We start from the raw sequence: 26,297 nt of genomic DNA on the forward strand, positions 1-26,297 counted from the left end.
CTGTTCCCAAGTATCTGTTCTCAAGAGGAATATGTGAATGCATCCCAATTTAATCAAGGTTTTTTCAACTACTATATCTGTTTTTTTGGGGCTTCTTGCGGTCAATTTGCAGTGTAGGCCTACAAATGATTTATAATTATGTTCAGGCCTGACCATCCTCTCAAGAAAAAATTGGGGACACTTGCCCTAGATGCACAAATTCCTCCAATTTTAAAGTGCATTGGACATTCCTCACATAACGTGCAAAAAAAACAACAAAAAGCAGATCTACCCAACTCCGATTGAAGGGATCTCTAGAGTTAGCCATTTCTGAGACCAGGTACCAGATCTGGTGCATCTAAATTGAAACTCTGAAACAGCCTGGTCGACCTTGGGGGCAATAGCATACACAATGTTTTGTAGATAGACCAACATTGTTTATATAGACAGTAAAATGTACAGGACCTAAAAGCGACCCCTGTGGGACACCTTTCACCTCGTCTATACCGATTGCAGACAATCTTTGAATCAATAAAAAGTGATTAACAGTATCGACAGGCACACTGTCAGCATCCTGGCCTTTGATGTCAAGGGTTATTGGTTGTGTTTATTTGCCTATGAAAATAAAATATATATATATTGAATAGTTTTGAGTGTTCGGATTCTGCTTAAAAATGTACACATTTTGTTTTACAGTGGTTTGCCATAGACATTAAAACCAGGGTTTTTGCTGGATGCAAGAATCAATGCCAAGTTTTATTAGGAAGCCCCGCCTAGAATATGTGCGGTGCTGACGTGCATTGGTCCCTCACGTGACTCCAGGAATGTTAACAATGCAGTAAGTGTCCAACTTTGTACTGCATTCTAATTCTGCCTGTAGTTGGGAGAAAATGGAGTCTCTTCTCAGGATATTTACCCGGGCCTATCGTTGAGAAAGTTCGATACATTATCGTATGGATTGTGCAACAAAGGATTGGATATACAGTTTTCCCGAAAAGCGTATTTGGTTGGATTCTTTCTCGGATTAAAGCCGAATGATACTTCTATCACATGGTAAGTTCAAGTCTTCATCATATTTTGTGAAAGCCTAACTATTTGGATGAAAACACAAAGATACATGTTCTTTTCAGTACTGACATTTATGTAAATTGAAGATAAAGCCTCGGATTTCTTCTAACGCGACTAGCTTTCGGCCAGAGGAAGAGACTGCTGGGACTGAAATTCTCCCTACATTGGAATGTCGGGCTGCTCCAGGCTGCAGAGTTGCGCTCTGATCCGCGGATAGATCATAAAACTTCCAGCGTAAAGTTGAGAAGGCCCCACAATATTTTTCAGTCTCGAAATGTTCTAATTAATCACAACCTCGACAAGAAAACCCATGACGTGATCAATATGTTTAGGATATTGAAACAAATTCCATTTTACAATGGTTTTGTTTTCACTAAAGCCTAGGATGGGAGGGGGTCTTAAGCGTGGCAAAATAATATTTAAATGACGTGTTAAAAGTGTTATATTGTACCTTTGAAACACGAATGTGTCTTTAAAATGTTTCTTTGAGATGAATATGGATTCTTAGGATGTTTCTGGTTGCATTAAATGTTTGGTGAATTATTTAATTCCATAATGGTCTCTCATTCTGTAAACGGGCTGCAAATAGTCAACTGTCTTTTTGTGGGATGTGCACCATTGTTCTTAATGTCCAGATTTTTTTTATGATGCTGTTTGATAAACTTTTGAATAACAAACTTCTCACTGATTGTTTATTAAGTTTGAACATTTTATTTCTGTAACTTAAAATAACTGCCACAATTGAACGGTTTAAGAGTAGTTTGCGAAGTGTTTGCCAAATTATCAGTCTAGTACAGCAGGCTAATAGATTGGCACTGATGCAACCATGCGTTTCATTCAGGTGTGCAATAACACACGAGGTTCAAGGTATGAACCTTGTTCTAGCTCTACCTTTAAACAACATAACAGACACACAATGTTACAAAAATGTTAATATAGGCTAGATAATAAAAAATTACTATTATGCAGGTATTACAATGAATAGCCCATTCGTTTAATTGTAACTGTAGCATACATTTTAAAAGTCATATTCTAACCGGATCAGATGTTCTCTATTGATATAAGCCTGTGAGTATTGATTGTATTGATAAGACTGGCTTATTGTATTACAGTATGTGTCACTGTCTGGGAATCTGAATTAATGTATAGAATTAATGTGTAATATTCATTGCAAACCTACATCTAGCATCAGGAGATCAGATATTAGCCGACTGTATTTGTTTACATGATTGACTTCTTGATTTAAAATAACTTGAATCAAAGTAATCTCGTCAAAATAAATATACTTTTATTCCAACCTAAATCTAGGTTGGATCTACAGCAACAGCTTCAATGTGATGAATAGTAGCTTTCAAGTTAACTTGTTTATATTTTACGTTTGAAAGGATCTCTGTACTTTTCTGTTACCGTTGTGTGACTTGTGTCTCCACATGTAATCAAATATTGGATCCCAACCACAACCACTCAGACATTATTATCAGGCATTGCAGACTGAGGACCTCATTGGTAAAGACAGGCCAGGGCATTTCCATCTAAAAGGACCTGTGAGCACCAACGTGATGTTCATAGGAGCATGTCCAATTGGGTGTCAAATGAAAGCTAAGAGTATATTTTTGATTAATTAAATTATATTTACATTTTTCAACCATGTTCCATCCCAAACATTAGGAAAAGGAAAAGGCTTTGGTGTAAAGGGGGTCTTAGACAACATCTACCAGAAATAGTCTTAAAAGGTATCATACATACATCAACACACAATAATGTTGAAGTAAAGACCCCTGTCAACGAATATCAACTCTTATATTTAGTTTTGGAGAAATGATTTGCCTTCTGTAAGTTTAAGTAACATTGCTTTGTGCCTTGTAATTTTGTCACAAAAACCCGCATCTTTAAGATAGTTTCTAATTTCTCTCCCTCATGAGGAGGGAGGATAATGACATTTTACAGAAGTAACAATTAAAGGTAGGCCTAACAATTTGTTAGTTTTATTTACAGTACCAGTCAAAAGTTTGTACACACCCTACTCATTCAAGGGTTTTTCTTTATTTTTTTAAACTATTTTCTACATTGTAGAAAAATAGTGAAGACATCAAAACTATGAAGTAACACATATGGAATCATGTAGTAACCAATTTTAAAAAAACAAACAAATCAAAATATATTTGAGATTCTTCAAGGTAGCCACCCTTTGCCTTGATGACAGCATTGCACGCTCTTGGCATTCTCTCAACCAGCTTCATGAGGAATGCTTTTGCAACAGTCTTGAAGGAGTTCCCACATATGCTGAGCACATGTTGGCTGCTTTTCCTTCAATCTAAGGTCCAACTCATCCCAAACCATCTCAATTGGGTTGAGGTCCGGTGATTGTGGAGGCCAGGTCATCTGATTGATGCAGCACTCTATCACTCTCCTTCTTGGTCAAATAGCCCTTACATAGCCTGGAGGTGTGTTTGGTCATTGTCCTGTTGAAAAACAAATGATAGTCCCACTAAGCGCAAACCAGATGGGATGGCTTATCGCTACAGAATGTTGTGGTAGCCATGCTGGTTAAGTGTGCCTTGAATTCTAAATAAATCACTGACCGTGTCACCAACAAAGCACCATCACACACCTCCTTGTCCATGTTTCATGGTGGGAACTACACATGCAGAGTAGATGAACGGATGATCTCTGTATCTCACAAAGACATGGCGGTTGGAACCAAGAATATCAAATTTGGACTCATTAGACCAAAGGAGAGATTTCCACTGGTCTATTGTCCATTGCTCGTGTTTCTTGGGCCAATCAAGTCTCTTCTTCTTATTGGTGTCCTTTAGTAGTGGTTTCTTTCCAGAAATTTGACCATCAGACCAAGGCCTGATTCACACCGTCTCCTCTGAACAGTTGAAGTTGAGATGTGTCTTTTTCTACAAATGGACTATCCGGACTATCCAAATAAAGTATTACTGAGTACTGTATAATGTACTGTACTGATCATATCTACTTTCTGCAAATATATTTGAATCCTAGTCAGTGGTCAGAGTCAGTCTCTGTCCAGACGGTTCAGAAACAGAACCCAAACCTTGAGAAATTGGTGATCCTAAAAACATATTTTCCAAGTTAATGGTGTTAATAATTTCTGCTAGCCATCTACTGAAGCAAGGGGAGGTGGGTGACTTCCATTCTGTGAGGATCATGCTTTTTGCAGCCACCATTCCAAACATCAGAGCCAGTTGTTTCTCATAGGAGATCCTGTGTGATTAACAGTACAGGTGTCTCTAATCAGTCAGATAAAATAAGAAATATATTTTATTATCCTTGCAAGCAAATTTAGTTTGTGGCACTGTGCATACATAAAAACACATAATCAAGCATAGAGCATGACATATACAGGTAGAGAAGTGCAGTTCATGAGTGATCAATGATTCATCTGTACACTATATTCACTGTACACATCAGTACTATGTCAACTACCATTCCAACTGCTGGCCAGAAGCTGCTCCTACTAGTGTTTTTTAAACATTCAGGAGACAGTGTCTCTACCCTCCTCTGTCTGTTGTTCTTTAGGGGAAATCCATGTTTCTGTTGTTTATTTTGGTCCTCTCTGCCCCGTGATGGAATGATATGAGCTTTCTTGTCGTTACTTGTGGAATGGAATGCTCTATGGGTGGACGTGGTGCTCAAAGCATCACAAGAATGGGAACTGAGGCTAAAGATTCTGGAGATTGGGCAACTTGTTGTGGAGCTTGGCACTACCGTCCCAAATATGTGTTTGTTTTTCAGATAACTAGACTCACAGTGAGTGCTGTGATTGTATCAGAAAACGCCTCAAACATCCAAACCCCAAAAATGCCTTTTTCAACCCATGATGAGAGAGAGAGAGTGTGTGTGTGTGAGAGAGTAGTGTCCTGATTTTAGATGGACCAAGAGGATGCCACTGTTCAATGCTATCCCAGGCCTCAAGGCCTACCAAGCATACTGGTCTGGTGGTCTCTCAGTCCAAGCTAAACAACTGTATTTTAGTCATTGTCATAATTGAAAATGTGTAATACGGTGTTTTGCACCACAAAAGCTGTTACACGATTACACAGTGATAATACATTGTTGTTGCCGCTTATTCTACATGAGTGTGCACAGAGACATACTTCATTCATACCTCCTATATTCTGCCACGGAGAGTGTCTACATTCTATCGTGGCAGTGCTAATGTTTTGAAGATAAAACCGTAAAGGGGTGTTAATATTGGAATCACACAGGAGCATTTCACACACAGTGGATGAGACATGTGTAACTAATATGACCCTATGCCACCATTACACCATGACCACAACCCGACCACACACACCGTACCCTTACAGTGACCGTTCAGTAACATTTTCTGTTCTGATCTTGCTCCACAGGTGCAGATGGGAGCCAGAACAGTTTGGGGCAAGGGTACCCTTGTCACCCCTTACATGACTTGGAATAAGGAGGAGTGTGAACCCTAAAACACAAACATCATGGCACACCAGTGGGATTTCTATCAGTAGGAGCCAGCCACACAGAGACAAACAAAAACAGTAATACAGAGCGAGAAAGAGAAATCTCAATCGCACATATTTTTGCACAGCTTAGGAGTGTGTGTGTGTGTGTGTGTGTGTGTGTGTGTGTCACTTTTTGGGTGAGAATTTGAGTGTGTGTTCCTTAGACTTAAACGGGAGTGTCATGAGGCCCAAGACGTTCCCCGCTGCTCCGTACATGGGCAACACGCGCCAGCGCCTCCAGGAGATCAAGGAGGGGCTAAAGCAGCCGGCCAAGCTGATGAGCCAGGCCCTCCACGGGGGCAGCTCCCGGGGCGAGGGGGGCCGCGGGGCCGAAAGCAAGAGCAAAGACCCCGGCAGTCGCCAGCAGCAGCACCGGCCCCCTCAGAAGTTCAACAATTACCAGAATGCTCTGAGGGAGATCCGCAAGTCGCTCAGGCCGTTTGAATACAAGTCTGGACCTACTTCTGGCTCTGCCCACCCCGCTGGAGACGTCAACCGACAGATGCTGCAGGAGCTGGTCAATACTGGCTGTGACCAGGTGAGTACTGGGGTGTGTGTGTGTGTGCTTGCTCTCAAGTGGAAGAAAGTACTCTGGTCTTTAATTTTATGTAATTATGACATAACATTGAAGGTTGTGCAATGTAACAGGAATATTTTGACTTATGGATGCCACCCGTTAGATAAAATACGGAACGGTTCCATATTTCACTGAAAGAATAAACGTTTTATTTTCGAAATGATAGTTTCCAGATTTGACCATATTAAGGACCTAAGGCTCGTATTTCTGTTTGTTTTTATGTTATAATTAAGTCTATGATTTGATATTTGATAGAGCAGTCTGAGTGGTGGTAGGCAGCAGCAGGCTCGTAAGCATTCATTCAAACAGCACTTTCGTGCGTTTGCCAGCAGCTCTTCGTTGTGCTTCAAGCATTGCGCCGTTTATGACTTCAAGGCTATCAACTCCCGAGATTAGGCTGGTGTAACCGATGTGAAATGGTTAGCGGGTGCGCGCTAATAGCGGTTCAAACGTCACTCGCTCTGAGACTTGGAGTAGTTGTTCCGTAGTTGTTCCCCTTGCTCTGCAAGGGCCACGGCTTTTGTGGCGCGATGGGGAATGATGCTTCGAGGGTGGCTGTTGTCGATGTGTTCCTGGTTCGAGCCCAGATAGGGGCGAGGAGAGGGACGGAAGCTATACTGTTACACTGGCAATACTAAAGTGCCTATAAGAACATCCAATAGTCAAAGGTATATGAAATACAAATGGTATAGAGAGAAATATTCCTATAATTCTTATAATAACCTCAACCTAAAACTTCTTACCTGTGAATATTGAATACCCATGTTAAAAGGAACCACCAGCTTTCATATGTTCTCATGTTCTGAGCAAGGAGCTTAAACGTTAGCTTTTTTACATGGCACATATTGCACTTTTACTTTCTTCTCCAACACTTTGTTTTTGCATTATTTAAACCAAATTGAACATGTTTCATTATTTATTTGATTTGATGTATTATATTAAGTTAAAATAAAATTGTTCATTTAGTATTGTTGTAATTGTCATTACTACAAATAAATAAATAAAATATATATTTTTTTAAATCGGCAGATTAATCGGTATCGGCTTTTTCTTTTGGGTTCTGCAATAATCGGTATCGGCGTTGAAAAAAATCATAGTCGGTCGACCTCTATTACATAATTCGGAGAGCAGATATACAGTGGGGCAAAAAAGTATTTAGTCAGCCACCAATTGTGCAAGTTCTCCCACTTAAAAAGATGAGAGGCCTGTAATTTTCATCATAGGTACACTTCAACTATGACAGACAAAATGAGAAAAAAAATCCAGTAAATCACATTGTAGGATTTTTAAGGAATTTATTTGCAAATTATTGTGGAAAATAAGTATTTGGTCAATAACAAAAGTTTATCTCAATACTTTGTTATATACAAATCAAATTTATTTATATAGCCCTTCGTACATCAGCTCATATCTCAAAGTGCTGTACAGAAACCCAGCCTAAATCCCCAAACAGCAAGCAATGCAGGTGTAGAAGCATGGTGGCTAAGAAAAACTCCCTAGAAAGGCCAGGTGGTCTGGGGACAGCAAGGAGTCATCATGTCGGGTAGTCATGAGGCATGGTCCTAGGGCTCAGGTCCTCAGAGAGAGAGAGGGAGAGAGAGAAAAAAAATAAGATATTCGAGGGGTGTCACGCCCTGGTCTAAGTATTTTGTGTTTTCTTTATTATTTTGGTCAGGCCAGGGTGTGACATGGGTTTATTATGTGATATGTTTAGTCTTGTTTTTTTGTGTAGGTTTTGGGATTGTGGCTTAGTAGGGTTATCTAGAAAAGTCTATGGTTGCCTTGAAGTGGTTCTTAATCAGAGGCAGGTGTTTATCGTTCTCTGATTGGGAACCATATTTAGGCGGCCATATTCTTTGAGTGTTTCGTGGGTGATTGTTCCTGTCTCTGTGTTTGTTTGCACCAGATAGGCTGTTTAGGTTTTCGCGTTACGTTTATTATTTTTGTATTGTTTGTTTATTCGTTCATTAAACATGTATCAAAATTACCACGCTGCATTTTGGTATTTTGTCTTCACAAGGTTTTCACACACTGTTGCTGGTATTTTGGCCCATTCCTCCATGCAGATCTCCTCTAGAGCAGCGATTTTTGGGGGATGTTGCTGGGTAACACGGACTTTCAACTCCCTCCAAAGATTTTCTATGGGGTTGAGATCTGGAGACTGGTTACGCCACTCCAGGACCTTGAAATGCTTCTTACGAAGCCACTCCTTCGTTGCCCGGGCGGTGTGGTTTGGGATCATTGTCATGCTGAAAGACCCAGCCACGTTTCATCTTCAATGCCCTTGCTGATGGAAGGAAGTTTTCACTCAAAATCTCACGATACATGGCCCCATTCATTCTTTCCTTTACACGGATCAGTCGTCCTGGTCCCTTTGCAGAAAAACAGCCCCAAAGCATGATGTTTTCACCCCCATGCCTCACAGTAGGTATGGTGTTCTTTGGATGCAACTCAGCATTCTTTGTCCTCCAAACACAACAAGTAGAGTTTTTAACAAAAAAGTTCTATTTTGGTTTCATCTGACCATATGACATTCTCCCAATCTTCTTCTGGATCATCCAAATGCTCTCTAGCAAACTTCAGACGGGCCTGGACATGTACTGGCTTAAGCAGGGGGACACGTCTGGCACTGCAGGATTTGAGTCCCTGGCGGAGTAGTGTGTTACTGATGGTAGGCTTTGTTACTTTGGTCCCAGCTCTCTGCAGGTCATTCGCTAGGTCCCCCCGTGTGGTTCTGGGATTTTTGCTCACCGTTCTTGTGATCATTTTGACCCCACGGGGTGAGATCTTGCGTGGAGCCCCAGATCGCGGGAGATTATCAGTGGTCTTGTATGTCTTCCATCTCCTAAGAATTGCTCCCACAGTTGGTTTCTTCAAACCAAGCTGCTTATCTATTGCAGATTCAGTCTTCCCAGCCTGGTGCAGGTCTACAATTTTGTTTCTGGTGTCCTTTGACAGCTCTTTGGTCTTGGCCATAGTGGTGTGTGACTGTTTGATGTTGTGGATACGTGTCTTTTATACTGATAACAAGTTCAAACAGGTGCCATTAATAGAGTTAACGAGTGGAGGACAGAGGAGCCTCTTAAAGAAGAAGTTACAGGTCTGTGAGAGCCAGAAATCTTGCTTGTTTGTAGGTGACCAAATACTTATTTTCCACCATAATTTGCAAATAAATTCATTAAAAATCCTACAATGTGATTTTTTTGGATTTTTTTTCTTCTCATTTTGTCCGTCATAGTTGAAGTGCACCTATGATGAAAATTACAGGCCTCTCTTATCTTTTTAAGTGGGAGAACTTGCACAATTGGTGGCTGACTAAATACTTTTTTGCCCCACTGTATCAGGTCGAATTCAAAAATCTGCTTGGCGCTGGTTTCTTTATCCTCTTTCGGAACGAGCGAGTGAATATCTTCACACCAGAGAGAAAATAGGAGAGGAAAAAAGAGAGAGGGATAGGTTAGGAAATGGAAGAAGAGGACAGGTAGTGTTTCCGAAGGAAATTATGTCAGCTCATACATGCTCACCTTTCACCTAAAGAAATAAAGCCTTTACTATACTACTATAGTTCAGATATGGAAAGCCTTATTCCAGGAAAATAAGCATATTCTATCATTGATATATATCAGAGTATTTCTGAATAATACGGATCAGACTGTGCAACATAGTTCATTCGCTCTTTAAACACTCATAACTGGCCTAAGATGAGGTCATTTTTAAAGGGCTCAGCTTTGACTCTGTGTTTTAAAGCTCTTGGATTGGCCAGAGACAGGTCACTATAACCAGACTCAGTACTATGCCTTTGTGGTTGAAGGCTTTAGGACAGGCCTGAGTACAGGCCCTCGGATTGCAGCACTCGGCATCAAAAGAATGCTTATCTCAAGCGCGTGCACCAAACTACTGAGAAACCCTCCTCAGACACCAGCACAGTGGAATTATGAGCTGTTACTTCAGAGAGAGAGGGAGAGCGAGAGAGATGCAAGCCACATCAATAAACATATTGATTTATCCAAAAGATGTTGTGTGCTTGCAGGTGTCCTTTGCTACGGCTTGATCTTGTTCTTGTTGTTACACACACAGATTTTTACTGCTCCTGTAGGACTAGGAATGTGTAGTTAGTTTGTGTATAGTTACTGTGTAGTTAGCATGTTGTAATAGCGTAGTTAGTGTGTAGTTACAGTGTAGTAAGTGTGGTTTGGCCTCTAGTTCCTCTGAATGGCTCAGACCGGAGAGAGAGTGGGAGCACTGTCAATACAAACAGGAAGTGGCGATTCAATGGTAGCAGGGTGGAACAGTTCCATCTGCTCCCATCGTGTCGCCACAGACAACCTGGCCACGTTCTCTCGCTGTCTCTCTCTGTCGGTGTGTCTCTGTCTCTCACTTTTTCTTTCTTTCCCCTCTTATCTCTGTCTGTTTCTCTTTCTGTATTCTATATTCAGTTTATTCTCCTCTTATTAGCTTTACATATTTATTTGTATTTATAGACACAAGCAGAAGGATAAACTGACAATGAAAATAATTGTACACGTTTATATTTTACAGGCAAAACATTTCTCTTTTCCTGCCTACTGATTTTAAAACTGATGGATTATAGGTAATGGTGTCTCAATGAGCGATGTGGCAGTCACCTGTCACTGTGAGTATGTGTTTGTCCTAGGGCTGTGTCCACTGAGCGTGGGCCCTTGTTTTCCCAACATTCCACAGCCGTAATGGCCGCTGTAGTGAGTGGCCCATTTGGTCTCAACCCACCTCCACCCCCACGAGCCCTCTGGCCTGATTCTTACCAGACGTGCCACCTCCTCTCCTACTCCAGCATATTTTGGTGGGGAAGCGAGGGGGGACCGCCGGAGTCTGGAGGAGCTCTTTCCTTTCCTCTGCCACCTTCCTTCATGTGTACAGCAGCTCCAGTATTACTGAATTATGGGCCGGCGCGAAATGGAATGGAGACGGGAATCTTATGCACGCTAAGCGTATTAAACCGCCGACATATAAAACGACGTGGCTGCCGCATTTATTTAACGATGAGGTTAACAGGACGTGTGTGTGTGAGTGAGAGAGATTAATAGAAGGAGAAGATGGCGGAGCGCTATCTGTTGTTCCACAGGCCTATTGATGTCACTCTCTCTCGGCCTGTCCATCCAGACTCCGCTCTCTGAAGGTCTCCCATATGGGTTTCATTTCCCATAGTGGAATGTGTTGCAGAATTAGGTCAAAGTGAAAACGAATATAAAAAACAGCCTTCCTCTCAGAGTAAGAGTTGAGTGTGTGTGCATACTGTCAGTGCCGTCTGAGATGTTTTGGCATGTGATTGTGTTTGGGATAACTCCTTGGCTTGTGGCTGTAACCATTATGACAAGGGTGCAAATGTGGCCGGAGGATATTGTAAGCTGGAAGCCACATAAGAGTCAAGAATAGCCTCTTCTGATGCTTAGAATTCCATTTGGCCTAAATGGCACCAAAAAATGTATCCCTTTTTATTTTACCACTACAATCTGTAATAACACCTTGTGTAGAAAGTTAACATCCGCACCTCGATGGTGCCAAGTGTGCTTATGTCTGCATAACGAGGAAGTATGGAAAAAAAAATCTGGTCTAGTGATCAATGACAATGGAGTACGCTACCGAGCCTTACATAATTAGAAAGAGGAGATTCACACGATTAAAATGGTGTCCAATTTGAAAAAAATCTAAATATACACATTGCGAGATATAAAGTGGGGCAAAAAAGTATTTAGTCAGCCACCAATTGTGCAAATCTTAAAAAGATGAGAGAGGCCTGTAATTTTCATCATAGGTACACTTCAACTCTGACAGACAAAATGAGAGAAAAAAAATCCAGAAAATCACATTGTAGGATTTTTAATGAATTTATTTGCAAATTATGATGAAAAATAAGTATTTGGTCACCTACAAACAAGCAAGATTTCTGCCTTTCACAGACCTGTAACTTCTTCTTTTAAGAGGCTCCTCTGTCCTCCACTCGTTACCTGTATTAATGGCACCTGTTTGAACTTGTTATCAGTATAAAAGACACCTGTCCACAACCTCAAACAGTCACACTCCACTATGGCTAAGACCAAAGAGCTGTCAAAGGACACCAGAAACAAAATTGTAGACCTGTACCAGGCTGGGAAGACTGAATCTTAGGTAAGCAGCTTAGGTAAGCAGCTTGGTTTGAAGAAATCAACTGTGGGAGCAATTATTAGGAAATGGAAGACATACAAGACCACTGATAATCTCCCGTGATCTGGGGCTCCACGCAAGATCTCACCCCGTGGGGTCAAAATGATCACAAGAACGGTGAGCAAAAATCCCAGAACCACACGGGGGGACCTAGCGAATGACCTGCAGAGAGCTGGGACCAAAGTAACAAAGCCTACCATCAGTAACACACTACGGCACCAGGGACTCAAATCCTGCAGTGCCAGACGTGTCCCCCTGCTTAAGCCAGTACATGTCCAGGCCCGTCTGAAGTTTGCTAGAGAGCATTTGGATGATCCAGAAGAAAACCTCCTTCCATCAGCAAGGGCATTGAAGATGAAACGTGGCTGGGTCTTTCAGCATGACAATGATCCCAAACCACACCGCCCGGGCAACGAAGGAGTGGCTTCGTAAGAAGCATTTCAAGGTCCTGGTGTGGCGTAGCCAGTCTCCAGATCTCAACCCCATAGAAAATCTTTGGAGGGAGTTGAAAGTCCGTGTTACCCAGCAACAGCCCCCAAACATCACTGCTCTAGAGGAGATCTGCATGGAGGAATGGGCCAAAATACCAGCAACAGTGTGTGAAAACCTTGTGAAGACTTACAGAAAACATTTGACCTCTGTCATTGCCAACAAGGGGTATATAACAAAGTGTTGAGATAAATTTTGTTATTGACCAAATATTTTCCACCATAATTTGCAAATAAATAAATTAAAAATCCTACAATTGGATTTTCTGGATTTTTTTATTTTTTTCTCTCATTTTGTCTGTCATCGTTGAAGTGTAGTATGCTGGAAATTATAGGTCTCTCTCATCTTTTTAACTTGCACAATTGGTGGCTGACTAAATACTTTTTTGCCCCACTGTACCTATATTTCCCTATAGGAAACAATGGGAAGATCTCAGAGTTCCAGGAGTTATTTTTTTGTTGTTGTTTACATTTTAACTACCAGCAACTTGGGCAGGTCTCATTGCCAACAATAACAAGCAGGCATTGCGACGTAGAACAATAAGCTGGGAATAGAACGTTCGGAAGGTGAGTTGGTGCCACGGTGCTCAATAGAACTAATAGTTGCTGGCAGGGTGAAAAATGCCCTAAAATGAGGCCTGTTTTTCGTGATTACTTCAAAACTACGTCAAGCAGCTGGGACATATGGGAATATTATATTACTCATTTTTATCAGAAAAAAAGCATTGTTGAAAATGTAATGTGTCCAGCCTAGAAATGGAAAGTCAGATACCGAAAAATACAGATTTCCAAATATCTGGAATTCTTTGCTTCCTGGATGGTGGAATGTTGGGAACATCTGTCACCATGACATTGGAGGTCAGAGTTGGAATGCAACGCACCACCAGGCTGTCCACAGCAGCCAGCTTCCACCCAGTTTCAGTCTCGGCACAGAGCAGAGAGGGAGAGAGGGGGTGGGTGGGGGCGAGAAAAGCAATAGACAGAGAGGAAGGGCGAGAGAGTGAGCAAGAGAGAAATTAACTTAGGAAAGGATTAGGGGGAGCTAAAAGAGTGATGGAGGTTTCTGAGGGACTGAAGTCTCCTCATTAGCATGGAAACCAGGCAGCTAGTCAGCACTCTCCTTTAGCTATGCTTTAGCTAATCCAACACACCGGCCCAGGCCAGTCAACATAGAGTGACCATAAACATACTTCAATGTTTATATGTGTGTGTGTGTGTGTGTGTGTGTGTGTGTGTGTGTGTGTGTGTGTGTGTGTGTGTGTGTGTGTGTGTGTGTGTGTGTGTGTGTGTGTGTGTGTGTGTGTGTCTTATGAGTGAGGGAGAGAGAGGGTGAGGGAAAGACTGTATTTTGGTTCAGTCGAATGGGCAGGCCCACTCTCAGATGGACACACACAAACACACAGAATGTGTAGAATATCTGTGGCTCCGGCGTTTCCTGGCTCTGAGAGCTGAATGTGCCCACTGTTGCTATGCAGCCCTGTTTTTAAACACATTTATGTTTGACTAAGTTTCCTCCCTGCAAATGAAAGCATCCGGTCGGTCTCAAAATCTGTGGACACGGAATGGCTGCATTACACCGTTTTAAACTAGTATAAAGTCCACTTCAGTCCACTTTTGAAAATGGCATTCGCCTTGGTTTATTTCCTTGATTAATGTATATGTTTTAAACAACAACCTTAAGGAGCCATTTCAGATGAGCAGAAGTATTTGGTTGGAGTTCTGTAACTGACCAGTGGAGGCGGTGTGGGCTGAATGCCTGTCTTGACTGAGGGTCATTTCGAGTGACGTCTTATGCTATTCAGGGATATTTCCTCATGTAGGTGTCTGTCGCCTAGTTAAAGAACGGTCACAGCTTGTGTCATGTTTATTTTCACATCTCACTCACTGATGTTGAATGGCTGTTGTTGTTTGTACTCTGCTTATCAGCCAGTGTGAAAATATCAGGATAACCTGCTTGACCGTTATACAAGAACTAAAATAAGTACTGGAGTATGGTGCTGAACTATCACTGTAGAGGTGCTTGTCATAAAAATAGCCTACTATTGGAATGTTGAAAGAATGTTAAAGGTTGTATGTTCTCAGCTTCTCTGTGTTCTTTGTTATGTGTGTGTGTGTGAGGCAGGCTCAGGAAGTGGCTGGTGCATGACCCCAGGAGAAGAGGATGCAGGTGCAAGGCCTGCTGGGGGGCTGTTTTTATCGTCACCTGATGTGTGCGTGGGTTACAGTAGAAGAGACAATGACAATAGAAGACACTATACACTGTTTAGCGCTAAAATAATAGAGACAATGCAATCTGTTCCCCAAAATGAGATGGACGAGCTTCATCAATCACATTGATTTACTTAATTAAGCAATAAGGCCCGAGGGGGTGTGGTATATGGCCAATATACCATAGCTCAGGGCTGTTCTTCAGATACAGAGGCAGGGTAGCCTAGTGGTTAGAGCATTGGACTAGTAACCAAAAGGTTGCAAGTTCAAATCCCCGAGCTGACAAGGTACAAATCTGCCTGAACTGGCAGTTAACCCACTGTTCCTAGGCTGTCATTGAAAATAAGAATTTGTTCTTAACTGACTTGCCTAGTAAAATAAAGGTAAAATAAAAATTTGTGGTATATTGGCCATGTACCACAAATCCCTGATGTGCCTTATTGCTATTATAAACTGGTTACCAAAATGAGATGGACGAGCTTTACTTAATTAAGCAATAAGGCCCGAGGGGGTGTGTAAAAATAAATATGTGTAAAAATAAATATTTTGTCATAACCGTGGTATACCCGTGATATACCACGTCTGTCAGCCAATCAGCATTCAGGGCTCGAACCACCTAGTTTATACTGTCTGTTAGACACCATTTATTTGTTGTTTTGCCACCAGGAAATGGCGGTGCGGGCTCTGAAGCAGACAGGCAGCAGAAACATTGAGGCTGCTCTGGAGTACATCAGTAAGATGGGATACCTGGACCCACGTAATGAACTCATCGTCCGGATTATCAAGCAGACCTCGCCAGGTAACACAACCCATGCACATATATTCTAAGCATATTAACTCAAATTGTATTGGTCACATACACATGGTTAGCAGATGTTATTGTGAGTGTAGCGAAATGCTTCTGCTTCTAGATCCGACAGTGCAGCAGTATCTAACAGGTAATATCTAACAATTCCACAACAAAACCTAATACACACAATCTAGTAAAGGAATGGGCTGAGAATATATAAGTATAAAATATATGGATGAGCAGTGACAGAGCGGCTAAGATGCAATAGATAGTAAAGAATAGATAGTTCCATTTATTAAAGTGGCCAACGATTTCAAGTCTGTTAAACAGCTGCCTACCTACAATCTGATGGCCGCATTGGGAAAGTGGTATTCCTGGTCGTAGTGCTGGTTAGTTGACGTCTCTCTGATATCCAATAGTTCTTCCCGGCTGTATGTAATAACAAGGAGTACCCACCAAGGTTTACCTGGGCTAACAATGTAAGAAATAATACATAAAAAAACAACAGTTTCATAAGGACTTCAAGCGAAGCTGCCATCTCTATCGGCGCCATCTTGCCAGACAGCTCACTCACCACTATAATTTCTGTCCACAGGCAAAGGGGGCATGCCAAACTCAATTGACCACAGACCACCATTGGAGGGAACAAGTGAGGGTGCCATGCCTCCCTACCACCAGATGGGGGCATCGATGTATGAGGGTGCTGGCTATGGGCCAGAGGGGCCCTACATGGGTGCCCCTCCTGTCATGAACTACATGATCCCCCCCTCGGGCACAGCACAGGGCCCTGCCATGGTTAACCCCATGGGACGCCCGCCCAGTATTGGAGCCTACCCTCCATCCATGGCCGCCCAGAACAATCCAGGGAACCCCATGTACCCCCCAGGTGCCCCGCAAAAGGCCTACCCAGGCAACATGGAGCAGGCCATGATTGGCTACAGCGTCCCTGGCCAGCCCCTGCAGCCCCAGGCACCAGGAGGCCCCATCCCCGTACCCCACTACGACTACGGCCACGGCCGGCCTCACATGATGGAGCCCTCGGGCTACGGCATCAAGAGGAGCGCATCCTTCCAGAACAAGATGCCACCGCTGGCGCCCGACAACTATGTCAACATGCAGGTTAAAGGGGCCATGGGCCAGAACGGGGGAGGGTACCCCCCTAACCTGTACCTACCGCCCCACTCACACCCCCGGCAGTCCAGCCCCACCTCACACCAGGTCCACATGATGTCCCGCTCGCCCGGTGGAGCTGCCGCCGCCATGGGGCCAGATTTCTCTGACCTCCCCCAGGGCCTGCTCACACCCTCCAGAGCCAGTCTCAACCTGGACCTGTATGAGCAACACCACTGGGCCGGGCCTGAGGGGGCCCCTCCAGCCAGGCAACCCCAGCCTCAGGGGCCCTTCCGGGGAGAGGTGCGAGTCCCCAGCAGGACCAACTCTTTTAACAACCGCTCAGTGCCACCCAACAACGTCCGGCCCACTTTGGTACCTCCAGCTCCCGGCAAGCAGGACCCGTCCCTGGGTCCACCCAACACCATCACGGCGGTGACGTCGCCCCCCATCCAGCAGCCGGTGAAGAGCATCCGGGTGATGAGGCCCGAGCCGAAGACCGCTGTGGGGCCGTGTCACCCTGGCTGGTTGGCTGCTCAGGAAGCATCTGAGCCCCTCGCCTACATGCCTGAAGAGGCCTACGCTCTGGAGCCTGCCCAGGAGCCCCGCTGTCCACCACCTCCCTACCCCAAAACCCTGCTCATATCTGGGGCTTCTTTAGAGGCAGGGCCCCTGGAGGCCTCAGACCTCAACACCCCTGCTAGGCCACACGGTAGCAGTGGAGGAGGAGGGGGAAAGGCAGAAGAGAGCCAGGTGAAAGAGAAGACCAAGTCTGGAAAAGGAGAGAAGGCAGTGAAGGACAAGAAGCAGATCCAGACATCGCCGGTGCCAGTGAGGAAGAACGGGCGTGATCAGGAGAAGAGGGAATCGCGCATTAAAAGCTACTCACCCTTCGCCTTCAAGTTCTACATGGAGCAGCATGTGGAGAATGTGATGAAGACCCACCAGGAAAAACTGAACCGCAGGCTCCAGCTGGAGCAGGAGATGTCCAAGGTGAGACAGGGAGAGACCTAAAGATTATGAATCTAAAGGATTATCCATGAGGACCTGTGTTGTAGACAACAGCTAGTTTGTCCTAAATACCAAGAACAGCTTGTCCAAAACATTTAGAAAAACATTTACCCCGGGTTCAGTCCTTTTGACCCCCTTTTGAGACTCTTATGAAATACACAAAAAATAAAGCATTTTATTAGTGAGGTAATATATTAGTTACATGTTATCTTATATTAACAGTTGATGGAGACATTCATAACATAAAACACTTCAAGATATATAAAATATAATATCATTGTAATAAGGCACATATACAGGATATAACCAGGGCAACGTATCCTCTTTATTTCTACATTCTTCCCCTTCCTCCAGGCTGGCCTATCAGAGGCCGAGCAGGAGCAGATGAGGAAGATGCTGAACCAGAAGGAGTCCAACTACAACCGTCTGCGCCGTGCCAAGATGGACAAGGCCATGTTTGTCAAGATCAAGACACTGGGCATCGGGGCCTTCGGCGAGGTGTGCCTGACACGCAAGGTGGACACGGGAGCCCTGTACGCCATGAAGACGCTGCGCAAGAAGGACGTGCTCAACCGCAACCAGGTGGCCCATGTCAAGGTAAAGATGAATCCAAATGATCATGCTGAGGAGATGCTACTGATGATGTGTCCATGTTATTTCAATGTTATTGTTACACCAAAGGCACATGTCTACATGTTGTGTGGACTGGACAGTAAAGTGTTTCTAACCCTAAGGCTGAGCGTGACATCCTGGCGGAGGCAGACAACGAGTGGGTGGTGCGTCTGTACTACTCGTTCCAGGACCGGGACAGCCTCTACTTCGTCATGGACTACATCCCCGGAGGAGACATGATGAGCCTGCTGATCCGCATGGGCGTCTTCCCCGAGCCGCTGGCATGCTTCTACGTGGCTGAGCTGACGCTGGCCATCGAGAGTGTCCACAAGATGGGCTTCATCCACCGCGACATCAAGCCGGACAACATCCTCATCGACCTGGACGGACACATCAAGTTGACCGACTTTGGCCTCTGCACTGGCTTCCGCTGGACGCACAACTCCAAGTACTATCAGAAAGGTGAGCGGGGGAAAGACAAAGGACACGTTTTTGCACTGTGTATATGCTGTTTTATAGACAGCTTTTACTTGATATGATATGATCTATATGTAATGTCCTCTCCTTTCTCCAGGGAGCCACATCAGGCAGGACAGCATGGAGCCCAGTGACTTTTGGGATGACGTGTCCAACTGTCGTTGTGGCGACCGGCTGCAGACCCTGGAGCAGCGGGCAACACGGCAACACCAGCGCTGCCTGGCACACTCCCTGGTGGGCACTCCCAACTACATCGCCCCTGAGGTGCTACTGCGCAAAGGTGAGGGCAATACTGGACATGAAGGAATGGAGTGGTCATATATTTGATAAATAAAGAAGCACATTGTGGTCTTATTAGTGAGCGGCTGTGGTCTCGTCCCTGCAGGGTACACCCAGCTGTGTGACTGGTGGAGTGTGGGAGTGATCCTCTTTGAGATGCTGGTGGGACATCCACCCTTCCTGGCCCCGACACCCACCGAGACACAGATAAAGGTTAGTAGTCTGTCGACTCACGGCTCAGCTAAACTACAGAATGTGGAAATGCGATATAACTAATCAATTGTAGCTCTGAAACATACTGTTTCCTCACAGTCTCCCCCTTCCCTTTCTTCTTCAGGTGATAAACTGGGAGAGCACACTGCAGGTGCCCCCGCAGGTTCAGCTCAGCCCAGAGGCTGTCGACATCATCGGCCGTCTGTGCTGCTCCCCTGAGGAGCGTCTTGGGAGCAATGGCGCCGGCGAGATCAAGACTCACCCCTTCTTCGACCAGATGGACTTCTCCAGCAACCTGCGCACCCAGCCCACCCCTTATCGGCCCAAGATAGCCCACCCCATGGACACATCCAACTTCGACCCGGTGGAGGAGGAGGGGGGTCCCGGGGCGTGGAGTGACAGCGGGGACAGCACACGGGCCTGGGAGACCCTCTGCACACCACACGGGAAACACCCGGAGCACGCTTTCTACGAGTTCACCTTTCGCAGGTTTTTTGACGACAACGGCTGCCCCTTCCGCTACCCCAAGCCCCCTGAGATCAGCCACAGCCAGGGGCCTCCCAGCAGTAGCAGAGCCAGCAGCATGGGCCCTGAGGAGGAAGAGGAAGAGGAGGAGGAAGAGCAGGGGGAGCCTGTGTATGTGTAGAAGAGCCCAGACTGTTGGCTTTCTGAACTATGACCCCCTCCCCTCTTCTCTCTCTCTCCAACAATCAACACTTAGCACCTGGGGCCCTGGCTGCCAACATTCTATCTACCGCTGTTCTTCTCAGAGGGTGTGTGTGCATGTGCGTGCGTGCGTCTATATTTGTGTGTGTTTGAGAGACTGAACAGGACGACCTGACATCTGTTTAACAATTCAGACACTACTGTGTGGAATCTCCAGTGTGAGCAAAGACTACAATAAGAATCCCTGATCTGGGACCAAGAACAACTAACTGTACAAGGGCTATGGATTGGATAATGAAGCCAGAGGACTCTTCTGAAAGCAAATTAATCAGAACAGGAACAGGTAGGTCTTCTATGGAAATGAAAGTATCCGCTGCGCTGTGGAAGTTTACAAAAGTGTTCAGATAAGAGTTTGACACTAGGACCGTTACTATGGGTGGTCCTAGTGCTCTATCCCATTCCTTTGCCTTGGGTCTTAGAGATCTCTTCTTCCAGGTTAGCCTTACCCCAGGAAGTTAACACAAACACTTCCTGGACGTCAGGTTGGTCTGGACTGAGTTAGCTGGTGGTAGAGGGGAAGAATGCAACACTTCTCACACAGCTGTGACAAAATAAGTTACCAAAATACAAATTCACATGCGCACATGAACACTTTAAAGGATGGTTGAACTACACAATTTAGCAGGAAGCAATGGGGTTGTCCTCTGCAGCTAACCCACCTAAAGCCTTGAGCATACCGATTGTGTAAAACTGTATGCGTTCCGACAGAAGTCCATTAATTTCAGTGGAAGGCAATTCTCACCTCTGGGACTCATCTTACAGACTCGGTTGCAATGCTTGTCGCTGCGTGTAGTGTGTTGCATGCATGTGTTGGATTTTTCCAACTTGTGCTGTTGCTTTGCCATGCGGTATCAGGAACGGAAGTAGATAATCAACCGAAGAAGTTGCTAATGTGTAGAATGATTATTTTTGTTATGATGCGGTGCATGGATTGCGAAGACTACGTAGAATTTACCGTACGGCAATGTAATAATGCAACCTGTGTGCACACGGCGTAAGTCGCGGCATTTTTCAAAGTTAGAGTCTGACATGTAGGTCTAGGCATTCCCCAGCTGTGACTCCTACCTTTAGCTTCACACTAACTTTTTTTCCAAATAGGAGATGTGGGATAAAGCCCACTTGTGTTGTTCCCACTCACCCCTAAATGTCTTCAGGATTCTGTTTTGAGTATCAGACCTAGGGGAATGGTTGTGACGGGTAAGTACTCGTGCCAGCAACAACAAATTCCTTTTGTTTTGTTGAGTTCATTTTGCAGAGTTCTGAGGAAGGTGGACTGCAAGTGTGTAATCATTGCTTTGTTACAGATATGGATCTCATGATTACATACATATTTGCTAAGCAGTCACGGCTATCCATATCTCCACACAACACATACATTACACCTGCTCTAAGACTGTCATGAACAGTGACATTACTGGCGCCAAGAGCAGTGCATTTTAGCTTCCTTGACAAAAGCCCTACCTGCTAATCCACCACTTACAAACACACGCTCAGTATTATACAGTTAACACATTGGAGTGTCCACACAGTCTCCTTGGTCCATATGGAGACAGAAGTGAAAACTCAATGTCAGAAACATATGTAATAGTATGACTATGTGCAATACAGAAAATACAATATATAGTTTTCTAAACACTTACAATTACCATTTTGACCTTGTAATACTGAAACACGCTATGTACAAATATACATTATATTGGTTTATATATTTTCCTTATAGTTACATGACCCAATGCTGCTTATTATTGTGATTTAATATTATTATTTACATTATTTCATTTATACGTACTTCTTTCCTTTTATGCAAGTGTGGGTTTGATTGCCAGTGTGTTTGGTTTGGAAAGTGACGAACTGTGTGCCTTCTAGAGGAATGTTGGTACATATCTATCCACCGCAAGATGATGATGATGAGGATGATGATGATCAGTGTTTGTGCAGAATAACGACAGCAGCTTTCCTACTCTGCAACCAGGCTGGCCCTGTGTGTAGGAGAGTAGGGTGGAAGAGACAGACATAGTGATAGAGAAAGAAAGATGCGTTTCAGAGACAAAACAAAAGCAAGGCAGGATTGGCTATAAAATGAAAAATATATGAATGAATAGCTTTCTCTATGTTACAAGAACAGGTGGCAAATGACCAAAACGTACACTATCAGTCAAAAGTTTGGACACACCTACTCTTTCAAGGGTTTTTCTTTATTTGACTATTTTCTATATTGTAGAATAATAGTGAAGATATCAAAACTATTAAATAACTACTTTGAAGCGCCATCTAGTAACCAAAAAAGTGTGAAAAAAATCTAAATATATTTCAGATTTTCAAAGTAGCCACCTTTTGCCTTGATGACAGCTTTGCACATGCTTGGCATTCTCTCAACCAGCTTCACCTGGAATGCTTTTCCAACAGTCATGAAGGAGTGCCCTCATATGCTGAGCACTTGTTGGCTGCTTATCCTTCACTCTGCGGTCCAACTCATCTCAAACCATCTCAATTGGGTTGAGGTCGGGGGATTGTGGAGGCCAGGTCATGTGATGCAGCACTCCATCACTCTCCTTATTGGTCAAATAGCCCTTACACAGCCTGGAGGTGTGTCCCACTAAGCGCAAACCAGATGGGATGGCGTATCGCTGCAGAATGCTTAAGTGAATTCTAAACACATCACTGACAGTGTCAACAGCAAGCACCATCACACCTCCTCCTCCATGCTTCAGGGTGGGAACCACATATTCGGAGATCATTCGTTCACCTACTCTGCATCTCACAAAGACATTGCGGTTCGAACCAAAAATCAGACCAAAGGACAGATTTCCACCGGTCTAATGTCCATTGCTCGTGTTTCTTTGCCTAAGCAAGTCTCCTGTGTGGCTCAGTCGGTAGAGCATGGCGCTTGCAACGCCAAGCGTCGTGGGTTCGATTCCCGCTGGGGCCACCCATATGTAAAAGTAGTGGCCCCAGCCGACTTGTAAGTCGCTTTGGACAAAAGCGTCTGCTAAATGGGATATTATTATTATTATTATTATTTGTGTCCTTTAGTGGTGGTTTCTTTGCAGTAATTCAACCATGCCTAGTTAAATAAAGGTTAAATAAAATTAAATAAATGAAGGCCTGATTCACGAAGTCTCCGCTGAACAGTTGATGTGTCTGTTACTTGAACTCTGTGAAGAATTTATTTGAGCTGCAATTCCTGAGGATGTTAACTTAAATTAACTAATCCTCTGCAGCAGAGAACTGGGTCTTCCTTTCCTGTGGCAGTCCTCTTGAGAGCCAGTTTCATCATAGCGCTTGATGGTTTTTGCAACTGCACTTGAAGAAACTTTCAAAGTTCTTGAAATGTTCCGTATTGACTGACCTTCGTGTCTTAAAGTAATAATGAACTGTCATTTCACTTTGCTTGTTTGAGCTGTTCTTGTCGTAATATGGACTTGGTCTTTCACCAAATAGTGCTATCTTCTGTATACCACCCCTATCTTGTCACAACCTAAATGATTTGCTCAAATGCATTAAGAAGGAAAGAAATTCCACAAATGAACTTTTAACAAGGCACACCTGTTAATTGAAATGCATTCCAGGTGACTACCTCATGAAGCTGGTTGAGAGAATGCCAAGAGTGTGCAAAGCTGTCATCAAGGCAAGGGTGGCTACTTTGAAGAATCTCAAATATAAAATATATTTACATTTGTTTAACACTTTTTTTTGATTACTACATGATTCCATATGTGTCATTTCCTAGTTTTGATGTCTGCACTATCATTATAAATGTAGAAAATAGTACAAATAAAGAAAAACCCTTGATTGAAAGGTGTGTCCAAACTTTTGACTGGTACTGTATGTATTATTGGTACATTTTAATGCCTCCTAATGACCACGTGTTCATTTGACCATTTGGTATTATGCTTGTGTTACTTAATTGTGTTGTGTTATGCAGTGGAGCACTGCTCAATGCAGGAAATGCTTTATTTTCTCCAATATCTCTAAACTATATGCTTTTTGACAATCAGCTATTGATGCAGTCTTGTGTGTCCAACTGAATAACTACAACAGTATTCCATATTTGATTGTTGTACTGACTAGGAAGGATTAGGAAGTTGCAAGTTCTGCCTTATGTCAATTCCTATACATGGAGTGCACTCATATCTCAAAGATACATTTTGTCACAAATTTTAAGTGAGGGGAATATTTTAAACAATTACAATTGTTGTTTAAATGTATCAATAGTTTTTTTGCTCACCTGCATGACAAAATTAATTGAAATGGACATTTTTAGAACGTGCCTCATGTCTTTAGGATTGGGCTGCAAATTCACTTCATTTGATCATCGTTGTCAGCGCAAGTAGGATTGCCAATCCACGTTCACCGGGATGGACTACTCAGTGAAATAGCTTTATAGAGACTGTGCTCACCAAGTCAGTTTTCTAGTGTTTGTGAGTGTTTGTGTGTGAGGTGTGCCCTGGATGACGTGTGTTTTCCCTGTATCTAAGTTTTGAAAGTGATGACTGACAATCTTTGACTGATTTGAGATCTAATGTGGTGACTCATGATGTAACTTACTTGTACCTTTTTGTATTTTTACCCTTGGGAGTTTCTCATGTCTTCGATCCTCCTTAATGTATAATACAATTCTGTTACTCTTGAATATATATATATATATTTATACAGATATACATACTTACAGATATACATACAAAAATCTTTAGCTCAGAGGAAATTCAAAAGAATAATGTTCAAACATCCTTGTCTGCAGTATTATAGACAGTATAATTTGGACAACATATATATCTCCTTTTTTACATATGTATGAATTGAGAATTTGTAAAAATGCTTTCACTGTCCTCACGTGTAAAATATATGTATAAATTAAATTAACCAGTTTCTACTTGTGTTGTAATTTCTAAGACACCCAACAATGTTAGTCTAAATGAATAATACGATTGATTCTTGTTGGCTTTGAATATTAGGCTTAAACCATTTTTGCAGAAAATGTGGATGTGGTTATTACCCTGTGTACAGAACATTAGGAACACCTGCTCTTTTCATGACATAGACTGACCAGGTGAATCCAGGTGAAAGCAATGATTTCTTATTGATGTCACCTGTTAAATCCACTTCAATCAGTGTAGATGAATGGGAGGAGACAGGTTAAAGGTTAAAGACAGGTTATTTTTAAACCTTGAGACAATTGAGACATGGATTGTGTATGTGTGCCACTCAAAAGGGTGAATGGGCAAGAAAAAAGGACATCCAGCCAACTTGACAAACTGTGGAACGCATTGGAGTCAAAATGGTCCAGCATCCATGTGGAATGCTTTCGACACCTTTTAGAGTCCATGCCCCGACAAATTGAAGCTCTTCTGAGGGTGTTCCTAATGTTTTGTACGCTCAGTGTATGTGTTGATTTGAGAAAAGTGAAACACTGATCAGTTCATTTTTATTTTATTTTTTTACTTATACAGGAATTTGTCTTTTATTCAAGAGCACTGATATTAAACAACAGAGCTATATATACACAAACAAGCTGTGGGTTTACAGTAGTTATAGCACATACAGTACATGATAAATACTGTGCAAAGTCACAATGTCCACATGACTCTTCTTTCAGTCCCAGGCTACTTTAAAGTGCAGATTGCATGTTGTGCAGTTTACTGCTCCTAGGGATAAAAGGGCTCAGAGTTGTTTGTCCTGGCCATGGGGAAACGGACACTAGGACTAGTTCTTCATTGACTTTGCAGTTCTGCATTGGGGTCTACGTGAGCGGGGTGTGTGTGTGGAGTGTGACAGGGTAGAGTTCAGAAAATAGAACAATATTCAGGGTAGAGTTTAGTGTTGTTTTGGGTAGTTTGGGGTTCTTTTGGGTTTTGTAGAAGCTTGGTTGCTTGAAAAAGCACAGCCCCCTTCATTATCGACCCTTTGTGCCTACAACATCATGGAGCCTTTCCAGACTCTGAAGTCAGGAAAACTGAGTTTGGTGTCAGCCAGACTAGTTCTGTAGGGTTGTTTGATGTAGCTGTTTTTGGTATTTGTGCATTTTGGGGTATTTGGGTGGTAATTATGTGTTGTTTTGGGTAGTTATTGTTGTTTTG

General features: G+C 43.3%; 1 protein-coding gene across 2 annotated transcripts; it reads left to right on the top strand.

Moving 5' to 3' along the window:
* Window positions 1-811: 811 nt before the first annotated feature.
* LOC135519170 (serine/threonine-protein kinase LATS2-like) lies at window positions 812-25,093 on the top strand. 2 transcript variants are annotated; one of them, XM_064944254.1, is made up of 10 exons: window positions 812-1,032; window positions 5,427-5,585; window positions 5,714-6,087; window positions 15,669-15,801; window positions 16,388-17,895; window positions 18,268-18,510; window positions 18,648-18,987; window positions 19,100-19,282; window positions 19,388-19,494; window positions 19,619-25,093. In XM_064944254.1, exons 3-10 carry the CDS (start codon window positions 5,731-5,733, stop codon window positions 20,138-20,140), a joined length of 3,393 nt encoding a protein of 1,130 aa, XP_064800326.1. In that variant the 5' UTR covers window positions 812-1,032; window positions 5,427-5,585; window positions 5,714-5,730; the 3' UTR covers window positions 20,141-25,093. The 2 variants fall into 2 exon arrangements, with proteins under 2 accessions (XP_064800326.1, XP_064800325.1); XM_064944253.1 differs by having other exon boundaries at window positions 5,427-6,087.
* The last annotated feature ends 1,204 nt before the right edge of the window (window positions 25,094-26,297 follow it).

The sequence above is a fragment of the Oncorhynchus masou genome, chromosome 29 (genome assembly GCF_036934945.1).
Source record: "Oncorhynchus masou masou isolate Uvic2021 chromosome 29, UVic_Omas_1.1, whole genome shotgun sequence".
NCBI classification, from domain to species: domain Eukaryota; kingdom Metazoa; phylum Chordata; class Actinopteri; order Salmoniformes; family Salmonidae; genus Oncorhynchus; species Oncorhynchus masou.